This window comes from Pieris brassicae, chromosome 7 (genome assembly GCF_905147105.1).
Source record: "Pieris brassicae chromosome 7, ilPieBrab1.1, whole genome shotgun sequence".
Lineage (NCBI taxonomy): Eukaryota > Metazoa > Arthropoda > Insecta > Lepidoptera > Pieridae > Pieris > Pieris brassicae.
The window spans coordinates 16,212,352-16,236,564 of NC_059671.1; the positions used below are offsets into that span (position 1 = coordinate 16,212,352).

Sequence of the window (24,213 nt, forward strand, 5' to 3'; positions counted from 1 at the left end):
GTAGCACAACTGCATAAATTAATAACTTCTACATTAGTCCTCAATATTAAAAACCATGGTTTATAAACCTCTATTTGTAAAAAGTGCATTCTCCATACACTAGTATGGACTCTGGTAGAAATATAAAATATAGATAAAACATATGTCCTTTATCAATGTCAAGTGTCAGGCTTCATAAATGCGAAGACCATAGCGAAGCTATACGTTTTACCTAATCTGTGGTCTTAGACATTTAGACATTTACGAGAAGCTACTGCGTGGCCGTAAGGGTTAAGGGGCATTTAATAAATTCTCATCACGATTAATAATAGTTTGCAAAAGGTGTTAGGATTATTTAGATTTTTCTACAGGAAAGGATAATCCGACTATGTGCTAATAAAATACTATTAGTATAAGAAGGAATCTTAATGATAATTCTAAATCTCAAATCCTCCAATATTTACTATTACCTACTGAATAGGGCATATATAATTTTATCTTTCTTTGTTTATTTATTGCGGTATATAGTATAAAATCTTTAACTTATATAGTAGGAAAAGTGTAAATAACTCTGAAAATATAAAAAAATATTTCGTAAATAAAATTAAATACATTGAAATTTGGGCCGCTAAAACGCCAACATTTGCTTACGTCCCGTGTTTGTTAATTATATACCATAGTCTTTAATTCTGCTATTAATTGAGGAACAGTCTATGTCGAATACAGTATTCAGCAGTTCCCTTGTGAACACCTTTTAAGATTTACTAAATCGTACTAAGACTGAACATTTACGAAAGAAATGCTGAAAACTGACATCGTATTGTTATGAGTCAAGCGATGATAGCGACATCTGCAATTAGCTTTGCGTTTTCTCCTCCATTGTAATTGAAAATGACCGAACGAGAGCAGGATAAGAACTCGAATTTATGGCATAAGATTAATTATTATTAAAGTATTTCCAATATTATTATAATTATGTTATAGTAATTAGATAATTTAAACATATATATGCTATAGTTATATACAGATTAGTGTGGATTATAAGTGAGTTTTGCATTAAACAGTAAAAAAGGTTTATACCTACCGCCCATTTTGTAACACAGCCCAAGTTTAACCGTTATTGGACACCCTCGATTAACTTTTTTTTCTAACCCTTTTGACGGCCGTGGTTAATCGTTAGATTAATATCTATCGGTTATCAAAAAGTCAAAGCGCATATAATAGTATAATTAAACGGTCGAGTATTTCAATGTGACTGTTTTTATTTAACCCAATAGGAATTTAGAAAATTGGATAAGATTGTCTTATAAGAAACTAAACGTGAACAGCATCGAGTAGCTACGAGGATGGTCCGATAAGTACCTACTTAGCCTACAAAAAATAGATTTTTTTCTTGAAATAGTGCTGTTTTTTTTTTCTATATTATCCTTTGAGTTGGATACACTCGACCCAGTGATATTCTAACTTATTTAACCCGTCTTCTGCAAAGAAGGCCGTCGCGTCGTGGCGGCGATAAGCGCCTCATACAACTCAAATTTCTGCACGGCGAGTGACTTTCAAATTTGTAAACAAAAAGAAAACATTGGCCGCAGCGACGGCGGAGGTGTGAGCCGGTGCGTTATCCTAAGGCGCCTGTTACACATAAAGTATTTATTGTGTTTTGTCAATAAATACTTGTAGGTGACATGTAACTAGCGTACTAATGAATGTCAATATGTAATAATGGATTTCTAGATTTCTTGGTTCTTATTTCTTTCTGATTTCTTATGGTGACAAGTTTGGATGTCTCTCTCTTTATATGCCACTTTTATATGATTACCATCCAGGCTTCAAATTCTGGGTCATATATATCTGACAAAAATCAATCAAACTGATGAATGATTTGCAACTATCTGGACGCTAACAACGCCCTATCGGTATGCCGTATATGCTCCAGAATTGTCTCCAATACTGATTCGCATTTAAAGAATTAGATGGTGCCTAAGCCCTAAGAATGTCAGTTTGACCTATATGTATGTTGAAATTTTTATACGATTGGAATTACTTTTAATGATTATCCCAATTTATAAACACAGCTAAAGTTTCTCCAGTTATTTCTGAGGTAAGGATTTTTTCACGCAATTCTGTATGGGGGAAAGAATATCGGTGCCAATTATTGGATTTTAGAAAAAAATATGTATTGATTTTTTTTCAGGTTTGCTTTGCTTTGCTTGGTACATTTGCTGCTGTATGTGCTATTTATGATATTAGGTCCTTACATATGAAATTGGCGTTTTGTATGGGAGGAACAAAAAGTCGAATATTTTTGAATATAATATATTTAATTAATCAAAGTATGAACCATTGTTTTCTATTCATTTTTGCCATCTCATAGGTAGTTCATTGATCCCTTTACTAAAAAAAACAGTCGGACGGGAATCAATAAAATCTGTGAAGGCGATTTGGACTGCCCCATCAGAGTTAAATGTTTTCCCTTGCAAGAAGTTGTCCAAATTTCGAAAAAAATGGTAATCTGTTGGAGCAAGGTCCGGGGAGTACGGAGGATGTCTTAGACATTCCAATTGAAGCTTTTCTAATTTGGTAGCCGTCTGTTGCGCAGTGTGTGGTCTAGCGTTGTCGTGAAGTAGCAGTGGCGTGGAGCGATTGACCAACCTAGGTTGTTTAGCCGCTAGCTTTTCCATCGTGGTTTGCAATTGCTGACAATAGACATCAGCCGTAATAGTCTGGCCAGATTTGAGGAAACTGCAATGAACAATACCGGCACTAGTCCACCAAACGCTTACAAGTAACTTTTTTGGGGTTAATTTTCGCTTGGGGCTGGATTTGGCTGGCTGGCCAGGATCCAACCATTGCGCTGAGCGCTTCCGATTATCGTAAAGAATCCATTTTTCATCACAGGTAATGATTCGGTTTAAAATACCTTCATTATTGTGCCGGGTCAGTAATGTAACGCAGCAGTCGACGCGCGTTTGCTTCAGTCAATTCGTGAGGTACCCACCTTTCAAGCTTTTTAATCTTTCCAATTTGCTTCAAGTGAATTAAAACAGTTTCATCACTAAGACCGCAGCCTGCAGCTAAGTCGGACGTGGTTTGCGATGGATCCGCTTCCACAATAGTCTTCAATACTTCACTTACTATACTCAACTTGGGTCTCAGACCGTCCACGGGGCTTGTTCTTCAGGTCAAAATTTCCAGAACGAAAACGTTGGAACCAAAAACTGTGTTTTCTTTTGCAACATGACCGCCATACAAATCATTCACCCTTCGAGTCGTTTCCGCAGCACTAGTGCCACGGCGGAACTCGTACTCGTAAATAATGCGATACTTTAAGTTTTCCATTTTGTAAAATGAGTGACGCAAACAGAAAAAAAAGAAGAAAAACAAATGAATGACGGTCATCGAAGCACATGAGTAAATAGCTGTACAAATTTGAATTTGAAATTCCTAACCAAAGAGGAGGTATTTGAGGTCAAAGTGGCGTACGACAAAACGCTAATTTCATATGTAAGGACCTAATATATATGCCTTTTAAACAACATTACGACTTATACCATATACCTACCTATAGAATAGAATTTAAATGCCAGCTGGATGGAAAACAATAGATTCAGCATACTCAAAAAAACAAAACTGCATTAATTCGGTTCTTGTTTATTTTTTTCCGTCACTACCATACTCGGGAATTGAACCAAACAAATAAAACAAAAAAATTACACCTGAACTTTAATAGCATCTATTGATAAAGTAATTGTGAGGATCTCTTTAAAAAATAGGGCAAATAAAATGAAACATATGTTGGTTAAAATATAATTGCCCAAAATGAGCCTCATTTCTATGAATACAAAAATGTATTGCTTTTTTAAATTAAATTACATCATTCAACGTCTATCTCCAGAATGACAAAGCTTATAAATAATTCACACTCACAAAACTGCATAAAAAGGATGCTCAAGAACTGAGACAGGAAGGAAATTATTTCAGTTAGCAATAATTTATTAAAATCAAGAATCGGTAGAGGAAGTAAGAAAGTTCTACATAAAGTCATCAGAATCATTGCCATCATAATTTGTTGTCATATTTTCAGGTTTCATTAATGTAGAGTAACTTTTAAGCTCTGCTTCATCTTTCTTCCGCTTCTCTTCTTCTTTTTCCTTTTCTTTCTTTTCTCTCAAAACTTTCTTTTTGTCTTCCCTCTCTGATCTATCTCTTGTTTCTCTTTCTTGTCTAAGGTCAGGAAATGCTTCTTTCTTAGTCTTGTTGAGTCTATTAATTATATCATTACATCTTTTAGCCACTCTAACTTTTCTGACGTCTTTATCTTTGTGAAATGCAACTTGGCCTACCTAAATAAAAATAAGATTTGATTTATAGAAATATTACTACATATTGCATAAAATAATTTAATTAAAATTGAGACTAGGATATTTTCTTAATGTTTCTCAAATCAAAAATGTATTTTACTTTAATTTTCTTTATAGAATGACAAATAGTTTGGAGCCTCATCTGATGCTAAGTGTTATGCCCATGGATATAGCCGGTAGTCTCACAAGAGTGGGATTATGTCCTAAGTTGAAACTTGGCTTAAGGTATTAATCCAAACAACTACTCTGAACACTTTCCACAGTAAATGTGGTAGAAGATCCTCACAACCTAACATCTTACCTCCATGCTAGGGGTTTTCTTCAAATTTGACCACATTGTGTACACAATATCTATATCATTCATTTTATTGCCCATAATGGAGTTAGCCTTAACTAGTTGACATGCATCATCAAGTACGGAATTGGGTATATCATCTATAGTTTGACCCTGAAAGAACACACAATTATACATAATTTATGATTTATAATACATAATTAATTCCGGGAATTCTTACCGCCGATAACCTGAGATACACGTGAGCTGATGAGACTTTGTCAACATGAAACCAAACATCTTCTGGCCAACCCCATTTAATCAAGTCTTCATCTAAAATAAAATGTTACTTACAAGTCGATATATAGTGAATTCTATTCACCTAAATAAAATTTATTAAAATTACTTTCATGTTTGTCGGCACCCATAAACAGAGTAACCTGTGGCGATACCACGTTACTTGTAAAAAAAAATACCATTTTACTAAAAATACATTTAACGACAAAACAATACTAATAACTTTCTAAATTCAAATGTTACGAAATTTAGTAAAAATTAAAACTATGCAAATTGAAAATTCATAACAATTTGATAATCGTCAAGAAAAATCGTCTGCTTTTGGTTATCACTTATCAGTCTTTAGATGTAAACAGAAGTCAGAAACTCAGAAACCTAAAACTCAATACTAGTCTTCACAACATCTGTCATAAGTCAAAACTAGAAAAGAGAGTGTTGACACTTGCTAACCATAGATAATGCGTAATGGTGATAACCTTTCTGTCGACTAATCAGTCGTTTTGAAATATATGTCAATATTTTTTATTAGATTTCAAAAATAATTTGTGGTGCTTAAAACTACTATAAATATTGTAACATCACTGTTTTTTTCTATTCTAATGTATAATTTAACTATTTATAACAATGAGGATGAGTTATTATAAAATTGTATCTTAAATGTACAACTCATATCGTATATAATTAAAAATAAAGAAGAGGTACTTTGCTGTCTAGTGCTTTAGATACTGAAGTTTAAATAATACGGATGATGAAATTGAACGTTTCTACACTTACTTTTATTTATTGTTACAGGAGTATATGTAAAATAAATAAATAGTTATGGGCAGCCCCGAACGAGAACTCTGTCCACCGCCATCTGAAGAAGATGAACTAACACTGCCAAGAGCAAGTATTAACAAAATGATTAAGGAACTAGTCCCCTCAGTAAGAGTTGCTTTTGAATCAAGAGAATTAATTTTAAACTGCTGCACTGAATTCATTCATCTAATAAGTTCTGAAGCGAATGAAGTATGTAACCAAAGCAATAAAAAAACAATAAATGCAGAACATGTACTTACTGGTAAGTTATTTTGTGCAGAATTTTCAGATCTATCATCTAAGAGATAAAATAAAGTATTATTGTCTTATTTTCAGCCTTAGACAAGCTAGGTTTCAGTGATTACACAGTAGAAGCAGAAGCTGTATTAAAAGATTGCAAAGCCGTTGCCGCTAAACGAAGAAGGCAGAGTACTAGGCTAGAAAATCTTGGTATTCCTGAAGAAGAATTGTTGAGACAACAACAAGAACTTTTTGCTAAGGTGCATTGTTATAAGCTAGTTATAGTAATGTTACAAAATTTGTTCCATTGCAATAATATCCTTTAAGAATATAGTATTTAGTGTCATGTAATAATCATATTTATAGGCTCGTGAAGAACAAGCTAAGCAAGAACAACAGCAATGGCTATTATTGCAGCAACAGGGCCTTGTGGGGCCTGAAGGCGCTCCACAAACATATATACCACCATTGGTTCCAAAGCAAGATGATGAAGATGATGACTACTCATAGCTGACTTAGACATTAAGAAAAACTGATTGAAATAAATGACATTTGTTTGAAAATAAACTAATTCATTTTCTATAGTTAGAAAAACAGAATTGCTACTTAATATTATTTTATTATCTGTAGTAAACAAAAAATCCAGTTAACATTTCTACTTACTTTATTCTTTCTGTTGTCATTTACCCAAAAAATGAATTTGATTAATTTCACTTAGTAAATTGAAATACATATTTAATTCTAATATGTGTTTAATGTGTTGGGGATAATATGTCCTGCACTAAACATTATTTCCAATAATATTTGTAAGCCTACCCAATCTTTAAAATGAACAGTAAATACCAACAGAAAAAGAGAACAAAAAAGCCAAAACACCCTAACTACTCAAGAGCATCACTGGAGGTAAATGTAATTTTTGTTACAGTTTTCAAGATATGTACCTACTAAATTAGGTTGATACCCCTCGAGTCTGTTTAGCATAGGGGGCCTTACGTTCCAACCACGGAGAAACTATATACCTAATATAAGTTAATTATCTATTTATGGCTTAATTGCTTTACAACTGAATGAATGTATCGTTTAGATGATGACGCTAAAGAATAAAACTTTACATAAGTTGAGTCCAGTTCAGTAATTTCAGCTAGTTGGTAAAACCGATGAGATATTTTTTATAATTTTCAGAATGTTAACATATTAGATGATTCGTTACAATATTCGCGGCGATGCGCTCTTGTAGCTAAAGATTCCGAATGGATAGACAATTTAAAAACTTCAAATAACACAAACTTAACCAATTGTAACACTGCTTCAGGAGAAGACATTGTGAGTTGGGTTATAGAATTTTTACCCTCTCCTAAAGATCCTAGCAGAATGGAGCACCTGATCGGGGCCATGCGGAATTGTTATTTAGTATTTGATTTAAAACACCGAAGGCTTTCTCAATTTTTTGTAGAAAAAATAATATTTACCTATGTGTTGTTAATAGAAAAAAATATATCTTACAATATTTTCACTTAATTAAAGGCACAACCAGAAAACGAATCTCCAATTCAGCCATTAACTCTTATGTTTCCGAACTTATTACAAGAACCGGCGGGAACCTTGGAAGCTATAGCTAACAAAACTCTATCCACGACAGAAGTTACCAAACATCTTATTGGCCACAAAGCAAACTTTGAATTTCTGAAAAAAGTCAGCCGCTTGTTACCACCAGAAAAGGTAGAAACTGGAATGATGATTTTAATATTCTGTTCTCCCAATTCGATTTTTGACTAGATTTTATTACGTTTTTGGCAAAGCTTTATTTTGATTTTTATTAATAATTTCTTAAGCAAATGTATTTCAAGTAGTATTTTTTGATAGTATATATTCTTCCAGGAATGGTTGGCACAATTATCCGAATGCAGTAACTCTACCGATTCCAGTGACTTCTCGGTCAATAACAAATGCCTATCCTCAGCAGGTAAATTTATTTTTATGTATACAGTTTTCTGAAGACAGTAAAAGAAATAATCGATAATTGTCTCTTTGCAGCCTTTTTTGTGACATATAATATAATTCGTCCACTATTTTCTCGCAGTCCTCGGTTAACCATTTTCGTTATCTATTAGGTACCTATGGTTTTTGGATCTACTTCTTTAATCGTGCTTTGGTGATCCAAAGTCCCTCAATTTCAAGTCAATCAAATTTATTGGCAATCTTCAGTTGGAATTGGGTATCAGTGGATGTTTCAGTTTTATATCAGTGATATCTTCTTTGTGTTCGATATTTTTTCTTTTATTTGCAATGCTCATTTTGGTTTCTATCCTGTGTATACAGTGGTCGCCGTCGCAGTCAAAAAGTACATGGAGTACTATGTCACCCGTACTTGAGAACTTGTACATACTAACTAATGTGGTAATCTTCTTTTCAAGGTAAACCTATGGATGTCGAATTGCACTCGAAATGTTCATTACTAAGTAAAAGTAGCAAAAATATAAATAAATAAATTTATTTGGTTGAATTTTTTGCATACAACTTTAAAAAAACATATATTATTCTAGTCGTGTGATTACAAATATTTATAAAATATAACGGAGTAAGTATATATAAAAGATATACAGAAAGGGAAACTACTACATAATCTAAGTATATACATACTAAAATTATATACATTGTTCACCATGCGCTATTCGAGGAGGAAAGTCCTCAGAAACAGTTTTTGAATTGTATTTTTATTTTAGAAAAGTTTTCATTTAAATAATCCTTAGGTAGGTAGTTATTGTATAAAAATAGTAAATCAAGATTAGAAAATGGGAGCTATCTAAGCTCCATGGCCGTATCAAATTACGTGCCGAGACTGATTCTTGTATTTAAGTGAAAGTATGTATGTTTTCAGTGGATAACATAAAAACTACTGCTAAAAATCTTTTTGCATATAGAAAGCTGTGCTGTCAGAAGAGTTGCTTTTAATGATAATAATCCAAGAAACCTTGGGAGGTTCTAATAACACATTATTTATGTAGTTGTTACTCTATTATTATGTTTATTTAACATTAAAAAATTTAATTAGATAATGTTTAGTCCTTAACTCTATTTAATTTAAATATGTAAGGAGTTATCGCAAATAAAATTCAAGTGATTTTACGCTATTTTGTAGTCTTCATACTTTTTATAACAATTTGTATATAAGCGGAAAATATTCAACTATATTCCCTTGATATTAATTAATAATATTTACAAAATTATATCTACCCATTATAGGGTTTGAAAAATTTATTAAACTTTTTATTGCAGCATTGTAACTTAATAATACATATGACAAAATACAAGCATCCATTTAAGCCTTAATAATTATAATGTTAATTTTTATATACAACCATCATTTTGTAAGAAAAATATGTTGTTGGGCATATATTAATAAAATCCTGTTTTAAACTAAATAATAAACAAACTACAAACAAATATTTTACTATTCTAACACTTTTTTGTGATATGGATATAATATAGTAATACCAAAAACATTTTTTATTGTCAAGGATTATTAAAAGTAAAAATTATACACTATACTGTACCAAGCTTATTTTCTAATATTAATTATCTAAACAAAGTTTTGCTAGCCTTCATACACCTTTAATAGATCTAATAAAAACTAAGAAATAACAAATCTAAAGGAAGACATAAAAATAACGAGTCGGAAGAACATAATCATCAACATATACTCCAAATTACATTAAAATAAATGAATTCACTTATAGTACTTAAGTATGCCTAAAACTTTGCTGTACGAAAATACCTGTATAAAAATATGTAAATTATTCATATGTTTTATATAAAAGTATACCGCCGATAAGTACTAGAGTTGAGGCGGTAAGTAATCGTCACGCGCGCCCTCTGTTCCGACAAATGGAACTGTCGCGAGTGAAGGCGCACCGTCATCGAACAGGTTTTAACGCAGCTAACTTTCGTCCCCGAGTACGCGCTTCATGTCTGGATTTTGTATACTCAAAGAATAAAACATTGGGAATAAGCGTTGTATCTCGTATCATCAATATTTCACAGACTTTTCTGTAAAAAAAAATGATTTTGATTTAAAACCATTTCTTTTAATACAATAATTATAATTATTTTTCAGTGTAAAGTTATTCTTAATGCTACGCTGTTAAAGAACAGTGTATGATAAGACACAGGCATTTATTGAATTTTGGCCAGAACATTCACCATATCCTTAATTGGACAAAAAGCTGGAAACTCACACAATTTCACATGTAGAAATATAAATATCAATAAACCACAACATATGATAAACTTAGTCTACACATTTATGCTTGTAAAATAAATATACTTACAAGTTAGCAACTTGTGGGAACAGTGGTGTAAGAATTCTATGCACAACACCAAACCATAATGTTGCATTTATAAAGCCAACAATACCACCATAGAACACCTGTCCAGATGTATGATACTCTAGGTACACTCTTCCAATACTGACAATCAAAGATAACATAAAACAGCTGCCTATTATTATTACCTTTCCCACTATTGACAGTATATTGTTATTGTATATATGATGTAATCTGAAACAACCAACATAATTTGTTGGTACATTTTATGTATTATGGAATACACTACTAATACTAAAATAGTAGTATGAAATTGGGATTAAATAATAATTTTATAGATTGCTATAAATGTAGTTTTAAAATATAATAAGTTTATTAAAGATATGTTTTTATATATTTAACTTATACTATATACATAAAAACTATTTACTGTATATTTACACTTTTAAATAAAATTAGGTCTTTTTAAACATACCTGAATATGAAGAAATATAAAACATAGAAACTAAAAAACCAAATAAATTGTGAATGTGAGGATGGCATTCCATACTCATTGTATAAATTTCCTCTAGATAAAGGTCGCTTCTCACAAAAAATATGTTTTAATATAATATTCATTAATTCATTCAGCAGAGTTCCTATAAAGAATGCAATCTGTAAGAAATATATATCATTCAATATGGTAAAAGGATGACAAAGCATACACTACTGACCAAATAGTATGATTTTATATATTGAGTTTCATATAATATAAATAATAATATCGTATTAATACAAATATTTACAGTGTGAAGATCTCTTCTAAATAAAATCAAAGCAATGAAGCCTGATCCAATTCCAAATGGTGCCAAACTTGTTATGGCAAAGAATTTTCCCCACAAATCATCTGAAACGAAAATTTAACATTTATTAGACTTTCTCCATATATTGAAAGTATTCTTTAAATACAGACTATTTACCTTTTGGATACTCCACCAACGTCAGGGCTAATGGTTGCCACTCAATATCGCTTTTTTCATACTCAGCCATTGCTCTCAAGATAAGTATATTTACTATTTATTGACAACACTTATTCGAAAAGTAAACTTCATTTTTAATAATATACTAATTACAAAAAATTTAGCGTATTTATGTACCTTAACCTTAGAAGTCAGAATCACTCAGAAATCATAATTTCTAATATTATCCACAGACTAATTAAAAAGAATATCGAATACAACCGCGGGAAGACTGATGATGATTTACGGCACAGATATAATCTACCATCTACTACTACAATCTTGGATTGATTGACCGTTGAAGTGATTTCTTAGAATAATAAAAAGCAAACTAAGGAATGTTAGTCCTTTATTTCTTTCATCATCCTAACACGTAATAAAGTCAAAGTGAAAAAGATGTTTTTCGTGTTAAATTTAAGTAGGTGGTAGTTTTCTTCCGGGCTAGTATCGATTAGCTAGCTGACACTTTTTATCGATGAAAATAAAATATCTTATTTTTGTCGTACAAAAACTTTGTTTGTACTTTTTTACAAAATATCTAGATTTTTTTTTTATGTAATAGGAGGCTCACCTGATTTTAAGTGATACAGCCGCCCATGGTCACTCACATTGCCAGAAGGCTTGCAAGTGCGTTGACGCCTTTCAAGCATTGGTACGCTCTTTTCTTGAAGTCGAATTGATTCGGAAATACTTCAGGGGGCAACTCCTTCCACATTGTGGTGGTGCGTGGCAAAAACTATCTTAGAAAACGCTCAGTTGTGGAACGACGAACGTCGAGATGATACGGATGGTATTTTGTATTTTGCCTTGACGTCCAAAAATGAAACTCAGCTGCATGCTGCTCAATATTAGACCAAACAACTCTTCTGAACACTCCCCATGGTAAATGCTGTAGAAGATGCAGAGAGACCCAAAATCTCTACGAAACGCCAAGGGACCGAGTATAACGGAAAGTGATTGGTCGTCGACGATTCGAATCGCTTTTCGTTGAATACGGTCAAATGGAAGGAGCTGATACTGAGGAGCTCCCGCCCAGAGGTAAGAACAGTATTCCATGTGGGGCCGAATGTGCGCTTTATAGAGTTGCAAGCGGTGGCCCGGAGTGAAGAGCCGTCTCGCCTTGCTGAGCACACCAAGCTTTTCAGAAGCTAATTTACCCTTCCCTTCCAAATGACCGCGAAACTGAACGTTATTCGATATTTCAACGCCCTGTATTCCGATGGTAGCTGAGGCTTTAAGGAAAGTGCCTTCAAAGAGGGGATTAGCGACAAAGGGAGATTTTTAGCGGAAATCGCGCAGACTTGTGTATTTTTGGGTTTAAATTGGACTAAATTGAGTCTTCCCAGTCCCAGTTCCACGTAGAAGAGTTTCGACTTCAGACACAAGTTTGTTCCGGTACTCATCGACAATAGCCCGAGAAATGCCTGCTCGTCCGATGTAAATAGTATCCCCAGTGCTGTCGTCGGCATAGCAATGAATGTTGCTAAGTTGTCACACATCATTGATATATATGTATACAAGGAGGTCACCAGCTGAGCGACCACGACGAAAGCCGTACTGAGAATCGCTAATCAGGTGGTGGCCTTCTAGATACCTCAAGAGTTGGCCGTTAATAATGGTTTTCATTATTTTGGAGAACAAGGAGGTTATTGCTATTGGGCGATAGTTGGATGGATCAGAACATCGCCTTTTTTAGGGATTGGATTTATCGAAGCAGTCTTCCAGCACTTCGGAACAATGCTGAGCAAACACAGGTACTGCAAGAGGCGCGTTAGGACCGGAGCCAACTGAGGAGCACAATTAAGGGGATGCCATCAGGCCCGCTCGACTTATAGACGACCAAAAAAAAAAGCTTTACGGATGTTACCGGAAAATAACTTCAGGTATCTTAGTATCACACCGCAATAATGTTGTTCGTCAAGTGGAGAACCTTCTCTTTTGCCGTATTGGCCAGTGAGTTATCCTCCGTATGCACTAGTGGAATAGAGGGCTGACAAAAATTCCCTTGGACAGCTTTGGCAAGAAGCCAGAAGGCTCGAGTTACCGAAGGGAAGTGGGTAAATTTTTCACCAAACCTGGCAATATGCTCTGACTTTGCTTTAGTGATTTCCCGTTTGAACTTAAATTTTATTAAAATTATTGTAAAGTTAACTTTATTGTATATTTGTTTTTTTGAGTTCTATAAAATGTATTCTATAAAGTGTATGGGATTGTCACCACCTAATTACACAAGACATCTTGCCACAATTTACAGTTTACACAAAAGAATAATAAACAATGATAAATATATAATTTGATGCTTGCTTGTTATTTCGTTTTCTGGCTAACATCATCCTTTATCAATAAAAATAAATTATGCAACCAAAAACAATTCAAGTGCATAAATTATTGTTCTTGCTAAAACAATTCAACAGTCGGGTCAAAAGATACATAATCACAGATAGTTATAGTAAACATATAACTAATTAATCTGTGATTATTATATATGATAGCTCCGCTGGCAAGCAGTGGGCAACACTGGGTGCTGTTTAAAAAGCCAATATCTGTGGATAAATTAAAAATTACTTTCTTGATTTTTTTTGGTATTTTTATGGTTCCGTGTTGTGTCGCCAAATAAATAACTTGCAAGTGTTTTATTTCCGTAAAGCAGTGTAATTTTAAGTAAAATATACAAAAATGGCAGCATCTGAGGTTGCAGATTTGGATCTCACAATAGATGACTTAGTGCCAAAAAGCCCTGAAAAGTAAGAATGTATCTTACATAGTACTTTAGATTTTCGTCTTTTGAAAATCCTATTTGTTATAACATTTTATAATTTTTTAAGTGTGGTTGAGATGTGGGTGAACATGTGGGTATGAATTTAAAGGGCCTTGACATTTGACCTACTTGTTTTGTATACCTTTTCATACAATTTATACCTATTTTCCCTTTAAACGATTCATAGTTATCTTCACTCTTTCAGAAATCATGACGAAACAAAATATGCGTTGCGCATAATAAATGTCTTATTAATATGATTCATGCTGTATATTATATTATTCAGGTTGGCAGAAGAAAAAAAAGAAAGCGGAAACCATTTATACAAATTCAAAAATTACAAAGGAGCTCTAGCTATGTATGAAGAGTCTATAAAGCTGTGCCCAGACAATGCTGCATACTATGGAAACAGATCAGCTTGTTACATGATGCTTGGCATGTATAAGAAAGCTGTAGAAGATGCTCAGAAAGCAGTTGCACTTGATGCTACATTCACAAAAGGGTATATCAGAATGGCAAAGTGTTGTATTGCATTAGGTTAGTAATTATATACTTTTAATCGTGTATATATTTTCAATTATATGTATATAATGAAAGTTATACGTAAATTTTAATTTTAAAAGGTTATAAATAAATTTCTATAAATATTATTTCCAGGTGATTTATCAGGTGCAGAACAAGCTATAACCCATGCTACTGAATTGGGTGGTGCTGAGTGTGCTTTAAATGAGAAACGTGCTCTTGAATCACTTCGAAGATTACATGAAGATGCCCAAAATGCTATGGAAGCTAATGATCACAGACGCGTTGTGTTCTGTATGGACCGCTGCCTTGAATATAGTCCATCTAGTTCTAGGTTTGAACTTCATATTTTACATACCAACATAATAAAAAATAATGAGAATATTACTTGATCTTGATCCTATTTACAACAAATATTAATAATATGTTTTGTAGTACCCGTTAACATTAAAAGATGGTACCAGAACTTTGAATTCACTTATGCTTAATGCCTCTATCTTACCTCTATATCAATAAACCAACATCCCACTATAATAATTCATGTTGCCATATGTTTGGTGTCAGAAATCTATCAAAGCAAATGTTTTATGATGCCACTGCATAAATAGCTATAAATTCTCTAAAGATAGTTTTTTAATTACATTATGTTTCAGAGCAAAACTTATAAAAGCAGAGTGCTTAGCAATGCTTGGCAGATGTCAAGAAGCTCAAGAAATTGCAAATGATTCCTTGAGGTTTGATAGTTTTGATACAGAAGCCATTTATGTTCGTGGACTGTGCCTTTACTTTGAGGTATGAACTTTGTTTTATTAAATAGAATCTATGATATGCAATAGATAGATTCTACAGTGAGATTTTTCCAGACCTTAGCCTGAGGCTATCAATACTTCGTTAATTTGGATGTGGCAAACTCAAACTGTTGACCTAATAGCAATGTATTTACGAAGACTGGCACAATATAGCCTATAAATTACCTCCTCCATGGTTGAGTTGGCAGAGTATAGAACCCAGGGGTTATCACAGGCTCATAAATTTCATCACCCACTGTTTTTGTTCATTGCCAGTTACCTCTCTCCAAAACTTTTAAGTAATTTCATAAATAAAACTGTTGTTATTAAGTATTACTAACTGTACTGTTAATTTATTTAATTAATGTGCATATTGTATTTAAAACTTTGAGGGATTCATATTATAACTTAATATTATAGGATAAGGACGAACAAGCATTCAAACATTTCCAACAAGTACTGAGACTAGCCCCTGATCACAGAAAGGCAATTGAAACCTACAAAAAAGCAAAGCTCTTAAAACAAAAGAAAGAAGAAGGTAATAATTATTATAGTTTGCCTTAGAATTAGTACTTTTTTAGTTTTACTGCCCAACATGTATAATTACTGTATTATAACACAATTTAATTTGTTCATAATTGATGAAATATCACTAAGGTAGGTAGGGGTGAAGTAAAATATGTTTTATATATATTTATTTCTCAAAATATGCAATGCAATATAATTAAATTGTGAGAAAATTTTTAAATAGACCAGTGACTCTTAAATATTAATAATTTTATCATTACCAGTAAAGAAAGTATTCCAGCTTCACCCATAGTCATTCAGTAAACATGTTATAATAGGACATATTTATATTTCAGGAAATGAAGCATTCAAAATGGGTCAATGGCCGCAAGCATTACATTTATATAACGAAGCTCTCACTATTGACAAAAACAATCGCAAAGTTAATGCTAAACTTTACTTTAACAAGGCGACAGTGTGTGCCAAACTTAACCAGACAAGGGAAGCTGCAGATGCTTGCACAGCAGCTCTCGAATTAGATGAAAACTATGTAAAAGCCTTATTACGTCGCGCTAAATGTTACACGGAGCTTGGAGAATTTGAGGAAGCAGTCAAAGATTATGAAAGATTGTACAAAATCGATAAAACCAAGGAGAACAAACAGTTGTTGCATGAAGCAAAGATTGCTCTTAAAAAGTCAAAACGCAAGGACTATTACAAAATTCTTGGCATTGAAAAGACGGCATCTGATGATGATATTAAAAAGGCGTACAGGTAAGTAAAGCTAAAAAACAAAATATACACTTGATATAAGGTTTTATATTAAAATTTATTATTCCAGGCATAATTTAATTGGATAAGATAAAACATATTTCCTACTGGAACAATATTTCCATAGTGTTTATCACAATTGTGGTTTCAGTATATAATTTATAAAAATAATGGTTTGTTAACATTGATGAGTGAAACTTATATATAGTGCATCCTTTGTACTCCTGTGGATTTTTTGTATTTATAAAAAAGAACTAACTAGTATAACTATTAAATGACATATTAGCTATATCTAGTCTTAATTTTTAATTTTGTAAATGAAACAGCCTTTATTACTCAGGGATAATGTAGCATTCTAATGGTGAACAATTCAAATTTGTTCCAGTAGTAGTTAATTAATTCACAGTATCTAGTGATATTGAGTATGTTACGTGTTTAATATACATACTTTTTTTTTCAATATTTGTGTATGTATTTCAATAAATAAATTAATAAATCTGTTACAACTGAACTACCCTTTTAAAATAAAAGCAGTTGGTGTGGTTTATCATACAGACATCCACCAAGTTTAAGTACGAACTAATTGCTTTGTTATATCCCATATTAACATAGAAGCTAAATAGTGTCATCTGAAATCATTATTTTAAAATTATTAGGAAACGTGCCTTAGTCCACCATCCAGACAGACACGCGAACGCATCGGACAATGAACGCCGTGAACAGGAAAAGAGATTCAAAGAAGTGGGCGAGGCTTATGGCGTACTAAGTGACCCGAAGAAACGAGCCAGATATGACCATGGACAGGATTTGGATGACGATGGATCAGGAGTTGGAGGTATATTACTTACAATTCCTATAACCCATAGACTTCTATGTGAAGGAAGTGAAAAAACCTGTAAAGGAGCATGGGGCAGATATATTTTTAGCAAAAGCATCAGACGAAAGCTTTATAAATATATACAAAGTATTTCATTATTACACAATACTACTCTCGAACTTGCAGTCGAGGTTGGTACTAAATGCGACTCCCGTATGTCAATGCTTATAAAATCAAATCGTTTCAGATCTTGACCCAAATGTTGTGTACCAGACGTTCTTCCGCGGTGGAGTGGATCCCCAATTCAATTTTTCTCACGGAGGCTTCCCTGGACATGGATTCAGTTTCCAGTTTGGTTAAATTATAGCATTCCTTTCATTGCAATATAATCGGCAAATATTACTTTAAAACTCAAAAAATAGTCATCTTAGAATGTTTTAAATTAGTATAGATGAAGAAATTCATTAAAACCTTGTTAACATTATCACATAGATTGAAGAAGTACTATCTATGGCAATAATTTATAGAAAAGTTTAAAGTGCAAACTTTTGCATCTGATCATCTTATTCTAATCACCATAAAATATGATTTATATATATCCTACTTACATTATTAAGGAATATTTCATAATAAATCAGATGTTTTCATGTTTTCATGTTTTCAATGACACTTCAATCTCTTATTATAGATTATATTTTAAATGAATGATAAAAAAATTAGGACCAGATTAAATTGGCACTGAAACTTCTCTAAATATTAAGCTATTTTTATTAGAAATGGACTGATTATGTGATATTGTTTTTCTCGACTGCCATCATCTGTAGTGTTTTCATATTTCGTCTGGGCACCATATTAGGAAATTAAATAGTGATAAAACCAGGGAAATGGGATAAAATTTTAAATAACTTTAAGATTGAATTCATTTAACATTAATGATATCTTTAAAAAAAATTACCAATTTGAAGAACACAATAGTAACCAACCAATGGGATCGATTAGTTTAATTTTTAGTTAGGATTTAAAAACGACAGTTATAATTTGTAAACTTTCATTAATATACATATTATCCCTAAATAATTGTTTTAATTTTAAAAGCATTTAACATTGTTTACAAAAAAAAAACATTTTCTCGTTTTTCCTATGTTTCACAAAAGATTAGTCTTGATTTAGAAAATAGAAAGAAATGTTGTTTAATGTTAAGATCTTGAACTTTACTGTTACATTTTTCATGACAGGGGCAGGCATAGAAATATATAGCTTTGAAGAAGAAATAGCATATTCAGTTTAGCTTTTTTCTTTATTTTTATTGAAATTCATGGCTTTGTCCTTGGCCGGTCGTTTTGAGGTCGTACGGCTCCCAATGCCCTCAAATCTGAAATAACAGTGATACTAGTTCACATAAGAAAGCTCAGAGCTTGCTAACATCACACAGGTTTCAAATATAGTATAAAATATATATATTTATAGTATACCTTAAAAAATATTTTAGAAAGTTGAATTTTAAGTTTCCAAATGGAAGGGCATTTATGTTTAAGTTAGAAAGAATGTTAATGTTAGGTTTTATTTACGGTGCCATAAAAAATAAAGAGTGGTCGAAAAACATTGCGAAATACCAAGTATCGTTCTCCTTCGCTTACTTTTTCATTTTAAATGGCTTTTTCTCTTCAGGTTTTGGTGGCTGATGATTCGATTTAAATGTTAAAACATAACGTTTGACAATATCTACGTTTACAGTAGTGTTTTCAGGATACATTCTCTTTTTCCATGCTTCTCTTTCTTCCACCCACATTCGCTGATATTCGTACGATAATAACCATGGAATACGTGACGGACCTTCCTATAAAAATGAACTTTTAAATCCTGCTTATGTTAGCAGGGCAAGGCATGTGGCCCAATATTATAAAGTTTTAGCAAGAATTTGAAAAAGATCGTCTATTATGGTATATAAATTTGGTACCATGAATTTCCATGGTTGCGGGTTATATTTAGGAAAATCTGATGATATAATGTTATGAACCGGTCGACATTGCATTGCCTTTTCCCATTTAATTCCAGCCATGCGACCCATTTTGAACAGCTTTTCAAATAAATAGGTAAATTAAAAACTTCTATAAAAATAGATTGATCAATGAGGTTGCCACTGTACTGTCACGAATGATTTGAAAGTTATATGAATTTTTGTAACTAGCCAGTTGATTTTTTTTCTATAGTATTATTTATTTAAAAGCAAATTTACCGTTTCCGAGAACTATAGAACTTAAAACGTAATAAGAATTATCCCAATTGGCCTAAGGTTGAAGTAGATTGTACTGTGCCAAATTCTTATATTGAATTAAATCACACAATAATTACACTGTTCTTCCATAATTACCAATATACCTATACATATAGTGTTGCCGGATTTTAATATTTAAATATAAAAATGAAACACTATTAGGGATTTTTAAATTTTTATTTGATACAAATGCAAGTTTGAAGAATAAACCTCTGCCTCACGAGATGTACCTGGAAATAAAAAGGTTTATTAAATGAATTATCCACAAAATTACTACAACATGTATGTAGTTTACTTCAGAATGCTAATTGTTTGATGTAAATAATTTAAATTGAATATGTAATTTAGGAATTACATATTTTCATTTTAGTCAACCTTTCAGCATTGGTTCAGTTTCAAGCTGGAAAAGTATGTATATATGTCACAATATCTTTAATAAAATTAAGACCATTTTTTACATGATAAGACATTTAGTAGTATTATAATTGTAATTTCATTTTAGTCCTTACAATAAACAATAATTGCAAGGGTGGATAAAAATAAATAATATCTCCCCCAATTCTTTGCATTATTCTTATAAAAAGAAAAATAACTGCCTTGGAGGATTACAGTGATTTAATAAAGTCAATACAGGTAAAATTTATCATGTGCATAATGCAAATAACCACATGGCAAACAACTACAATCAGTATCACAAGTTAAAATAAAAAGAAACTGATCCTATTACTCATGACAACAAATGCTAATGGGACCTTGAAACTAGTAAATGCATCTATTGTTCTATATAAAATAAAGAACTTTTATATAGTTATACTATTATTCTTAGTGTTTTTCTAAATATAATACAGGTACAAAATTAACTAGCCCTATATCGATATGGTTTGACATTACCAATTAATAAAACCATTAGGATCCAAGATATTGTAACTATAAGAAATCTATTTTAAGGTATACTGCACTAATATTTTGAGGTTATCCACATTACACGTTTATTTGTATTGTTTTAAACAATAAGATGCAGGCACTACTGGAACATAATAAACCTCACGCTTGAGCACGTTTGTGAATTTTACTTTGAAACTACTATATATAAACCAAAAAATAACCGGCTCACCTGTTTATTTAGACCTCGCACGCATCTTCCTACGTTTACGCTTTAGCCTCCGCATACGCTTCTTACGCCACTGAAAGAAAAAGCACAAGTTTAGCTAGCACCGTTTCGAGCAGAAAGTAAGGTAATATACTTTGAGGAATAAATAAATACCTTGGCTCTCATATTACTTGGTTAAAATATAAGAAGCTCTTATTTATAAACTGAGTACAGTTCTTGGGATTAAATAAATATTCACGGATAGAAAAATGTGAGTACTCGGGTGCGATGTCGTGAATGAAAGAAATCTAAATTATTTTACTCTTGTTAACTCAGAATTTCAATTGAAGGCATTTGACAATTGACGCCTGACAGAGATGCCAAATGTTTCAAATTAAAAACCCATAGACTATAGTAACTATAACTATGAGTAATAAAGCGGGCTCCTTGAAAAGCAGCGAGTCAAAGGCAAACATTATGCTGACATTCAACCCAGGATCCCCAGTAAACCATGCTTCTATGACTTTAGGTCACTTCTATCATTTGCAGAAGGCGTTTAGGACATGTATGTACACCTCATCATTTAGCAAGGCTTCGTATTGTTGATAGTAATATTTGTAAGTGTGGAGAAGATATCGGTGACCTCGACCATATTTTCTTTTCTTGTTCCCAATATCACCGCATCTCCTTTCTGTAATCCTTACAATTACTACATGTCCCGTTTTCGACTAAAATCTATTGCCTTATGCTTTATCCTTTATTGTATTATGTTCTTTCAATAATAATATTAAGATGTAATATGTAAATATTTTAACTAGCTTATCCCTTTGTTTTCTTTTGATATCTTTGTTTATTTTTTCTCGCGTGTAGTTTCCCAAACTTTTACTTGAAACTGGCATAAAGTCAAAACTATTGCTAACTATTAATAAAAAAAAAGCCGGCCCCACCTGGAGGCCCTCGCCATGAACGCGAATCGAAGCGGCACGAGTGGTAGCCATCTATCTTCTCTTTATTTAGTTTCCCACTACATCTACAAGGATGGACAAAGGATGTGATTGGAACTGCGTTAGCTACTTTATGTACCTACTGATAGGGTGGACTAGCGGCTCTCACAATTAAATTAAATAATACATGAAAACATTGTGTATATGAAAAAATATAATTTATAATGACACCGCACATCAAAAGTAAACAATAAAAATTCAAATGCAGTGCATCATAGACAATACGTGGACAATATCACGACCTTCCAACACCTACTAGTAATATTAGAATGTGTTGCGTTTATCACAAACACAGATCAAATTGATTTATAAAAAACAAACCTTAATATGACCCTATATTGAGAAGAATGCATTACAAGCAAAACGAACAAGGAATTAATTCGGAAAAACAAAATAACATAATAGAAATACACAAAAGTAACTAAATACACTAAATTACTACTGTAGGCACTAACAAATATTAGAACTTTAGTCAGTTCACTCAACGGACAATAAGAATGGTTCGTTAACCTGTGCACTTCGTTAATTAAATTTATACATCGAATCATATGCACCCTTTTCAGAAGGTTAGACCTACCTGTTGGTTAGTGAAACGAGGCGAGGCGACACGAAGTGCCACGAGCGCACCGCGCTCTCACGCTTGCACCCCCTCGTCATAAATGTGGATGGGCTTATTTATTACACACTGAACACGGCGTTGTACGTACGTAAGTACGTCACGAGAATGTTAAAAGCTTATAAATAATATATTTTACCTTGGAGTATAAGACAATAAAAGTGTCAAAACACGTATACACATCTTGATGATATAACTATTTCTGACCGTACTCTTGAAGAACACGATCATAACTAAGAAAGTTTTATGAATGCTGCAAAGAAATACGGTTTAACACTGATTATACAAAATGCAAATTTTCTCAAGAGTCAATTAATGTTCTAGGATATAATATTCAAAACCACATAATCAAACCTGACATTGATCGACTCAAGCCACTGATTAATTGACCTACCAAGCGAATTACAGATCATTCCATTGCAGCAGTACTTACGCAAAATTCTAGACCAGTGGCGTTTTTCTCAAGAACTTTGAATTCAAGCGAACATTCCGCCATCAAAAAATAAGCGTACGCCATTGTGGAATCATGGACACATTCCCTTATTGGTAGATATTTTAAGTTGGTAACTAACCAACGCTCGGTTTTATGTTTAATATGAAACCTTCAAGTAAGATAAAAAAATGAAAAGATTCAAAGATGGCAACTGGAAATTTCTGCTTTCATACGATATTATATACAGACCGGGAAAAGAGAACAATGCTGCTGATGCACTATCCCGAGTTTGTGCCACTGTAGGAACACGTACTGCAAAACTTGTCCCTGCATGAGGCTCTTTGTCATCCAGAGGTAACGAGAATGTTTCATTGGGTTCGCTCTAAAAACCTTCCCTATTCCATTGAAGAAGTCAAAACAACGACAAAATCTTGTCGAACCTGCTCTGAAGTAAAACCTAAATTCTTCCGAAATACCTTTGATGATCAGAAGAATTTTTTTTAAGCGACGGCTACTTTTGAACGCCTTAGCATAGATTTTAAAGAACTAGTTTCAACAAACAATAATAACAAATTCATACTTACCGTGATTGACCAATTTTCACATTTCCCGTTTGCTTTCCCATATATCTGTATCCCATGTATCTGTATAAGCTAGAAACACAGTGATAAACACCATAACAACTTCTTTTTTATATTCGGCATGCCTTCTTACATTCATTGAAACTTACGGAACAGCATTTTTTTCTGCCGAAGTGCAGGAATTTTTACATGTCCGAGGCATTGCCAGTAGTAGAACTACAGCTTTTAACCCTAAAGGTAACGGTCAAGTAGAACATTTGGCGCTGAAGACGAAGAATCTTTCAGTAGAAAATTGGGAACAAGTATTACCTGCCTGCCTGCCTACCTGCATGCCTACCTGCATGCCTTACATTACATTCGATCATTACTGTGTACAGCCATAAATTGCACTCTACGTGAAACAATGTTTTGCCACCCACGAATATCTACTAACGGCACTTCTGTTCCATCACGGCTTTCAAATTCTGGACAAGTTTTGATGAAGAAATTTAAACAAATAAATATCAGCCATTAGTGGTAGAGGTTGAATTGATACACAGAAATCCAAATTTTTCATACATTAGGTTCCCAGATGGCCGAGAAACTACGGTGTCGAATCGTCGTCTAGCACCATTGGGTTCAGAAGGGGTAGATCTGCGAATAGATGACACACTACTGACTATCATAACGTGGTAGAACCACTTCCGGAAACAGAAGGCCAAAACTTGGAGACTCCTTCATCTAATGAGGCGGGACCTGTGGTACTTGATAAAAGCAGAGAGCTGGAGACCGAGTTACCATCA

At 32.9% G+C, this 24,213-nt stretch overlaps 5 protein-coding genes and 1 long non-coding RNA gene across 11 annotated transcripts; 2 read left to right on the forward strand and 4 right to left on the reverse strand.

Annotated features, from left to right (window-relative positions):
- Positions 1-3,683: 3,683 nt before the first annotated feature.
- Positions 3,684-5,273, reverse strand: LOC123711795 (coiled-coil domain-containing protein 25). 2 transcript variants are annotated; one of them, XM_045664589.1, is made up of 4 exons: positions 5,021-5,273; positions 4,856-4,947; positions 4,642-4,797; positions 3,684-4,322 (listed from the first exon to the last, which is right to left on the reverse strand). In XM_045664589.1, exons 1-4 carry the CDS (start codon positions 5,091-5,093, stop codon positions 4,011-4,013), a joined length of 633 nt encoding a protein of 210 aa, XP_045520545.1. In that variant the 5' UTR covers positions 5,094-5,273; the 3' UTR covers positions 3,684-4,010. The 2 variants fall into 2 exon arrangements, with proteins under 2 accessions (XP_045520545.1, XP_045520546.1); XM_045664590.1 differs by having other exon boundaries at positions 3,686-4,322; positions 4,642-4,788; positions 5,021-5,272.
- Positions 5,274-5,453: 180 nt separating this feature from the next.
- On the forward strand, positions 5,454-8,452 carry LOC123711796 (protein Dr1). Of its 4 annotated transcripts, none has more exons than XM_045664592.1 (8): positions 5,454-5,609; positions 5,704-5,971; positions 6,046-6,209; positions 6,316-6,852; positions 7,132-7,272; positions 7,474-7,668; positions 7,828-7,912; positions 8,364-8,452. In XM_045664592.1, the coding sequence occupies exons 2-4, from the start codon at positions 5,731-5,733 to the stop codon at positions 6,457-6,459; spliced, it is 549 nt and encodes a 182-aa protein (XP_045520548.1). In that variant the 5' UTR covers positions 5,454-5,609; positions 5,704-5,730; the 3' UTR covers positions 6,460-6,852; positions 7,132-7,272; positions 7,474-7,668; positions 7,828-7,912; positions 8,364-8,452. The 4 variants fall into 4 exon arrangements, with proteins under 4 accessions (XP_045520548.1, XP_045520550.1, XP_045520549.1 ...); XM_045664594.1 differs by having other exon boundaries at positions 7,538-7,668; XM_045664593.1 differs by lacking the exon at positions 7,132-7,272.
- LOC123711794 (dolichyldiphosphatase 1-like) lies at positions 8,439-11,455 on the reverse strand. The gene is made up of 5 exons (XM_045664587.1): positions 11,231-11,455; positions 11,057-11,157; positions 10,747-10,925; positions 10,278-10,505; positions 8,439-9,996 (listed from the first exon to the last, which is right to left on the reverse strand). Exons 1-5 carry the CDS (start codon positions 11,298-11,300, stop codon positions 9,864-9,866), a joined length of 711 nt encoding a protein of 236 aa, XP_045520543.1. The 5' UTR covers positions 11,301-11,455; the 3' UTR covers positions 8,439-9,863.
- A 2,319-nt stretch (positions 11,456-13,774) lies between these two features.
- On the forward strand, positions 13,775-18,489 carry LOC123711607 (dnaJ homolog subfamily C member 7). 2 transcript variants are annotated; one of them, XM_045664228.1, is made up of 8 exons: positions 13,775-14,013; positions 14,314-14,564; positions 14,685-14,883; positions 15,203-15,341; positions 15,758-15,875; positions 16,201-16,618; positions 17,272-17,450; positions 17,680-18,489. In XM_045664228.1, exons 1-8 carry the CDS (start codon positions 13,946-13,948, stop codon positions 17,790-17,792), a joined length of 1,485 nt encoding a protein of 494 aa, XP_045520184.1. In that variant the 5' UTR covers positions 13,775-13,945; the 3' UTR covers positions 17,793-18,489. The 2 variants fall into 2 exon arrangements, with proteins under 2 accessions (XP_045520184.1, XP_045520185.1); XM_045664229.1 differs by lacking the exon at positions 13,775-14,013 and having other exon boundaries at positions 14,291-14,564.
- A 221-nt stretch (positions 18,490-18,710) lies between these two features.
- On the reverse strand, positions 18,711-19,599 carry LOC123711612. Its single transcript, XM_045664236.1, has 3 exons — positions 19,390-19,599; positions 19,070-19,269; positions 18,711-18,804 (listed from the first exon to the last, which is right to left on the reverse strand). Exons 1-3 carry the CDS (start codon positions 19,498-19,500, stop codon positions 18,717-18,719), a joined length of 399 nt encoding a protein of 132 aa, XP_045520192.1. The 5' UTR covers positions 19,501-19,599; the 3' UTR covers positions 18,711-18,716.
- A 266-nt stretch (positions 19,600-19,865) lies between these two features.
- On the reverse strand, positions 19,866-21,132 carry LOC123711613. Its single transcript, XR_006753983.1, has 3 exons — positions 20,972-21,132; positions 20,822-20,891; positions 19,866-19,937 (listed from the first exon to the last, which is right to left on the reverse strand). It is a non-coding gene; the product is annotated as an uncharacterized LOC123711613 (long non-coding RNA).
- Positions 21,133-24,213: the final 3,081 nt, after the last annotated feature.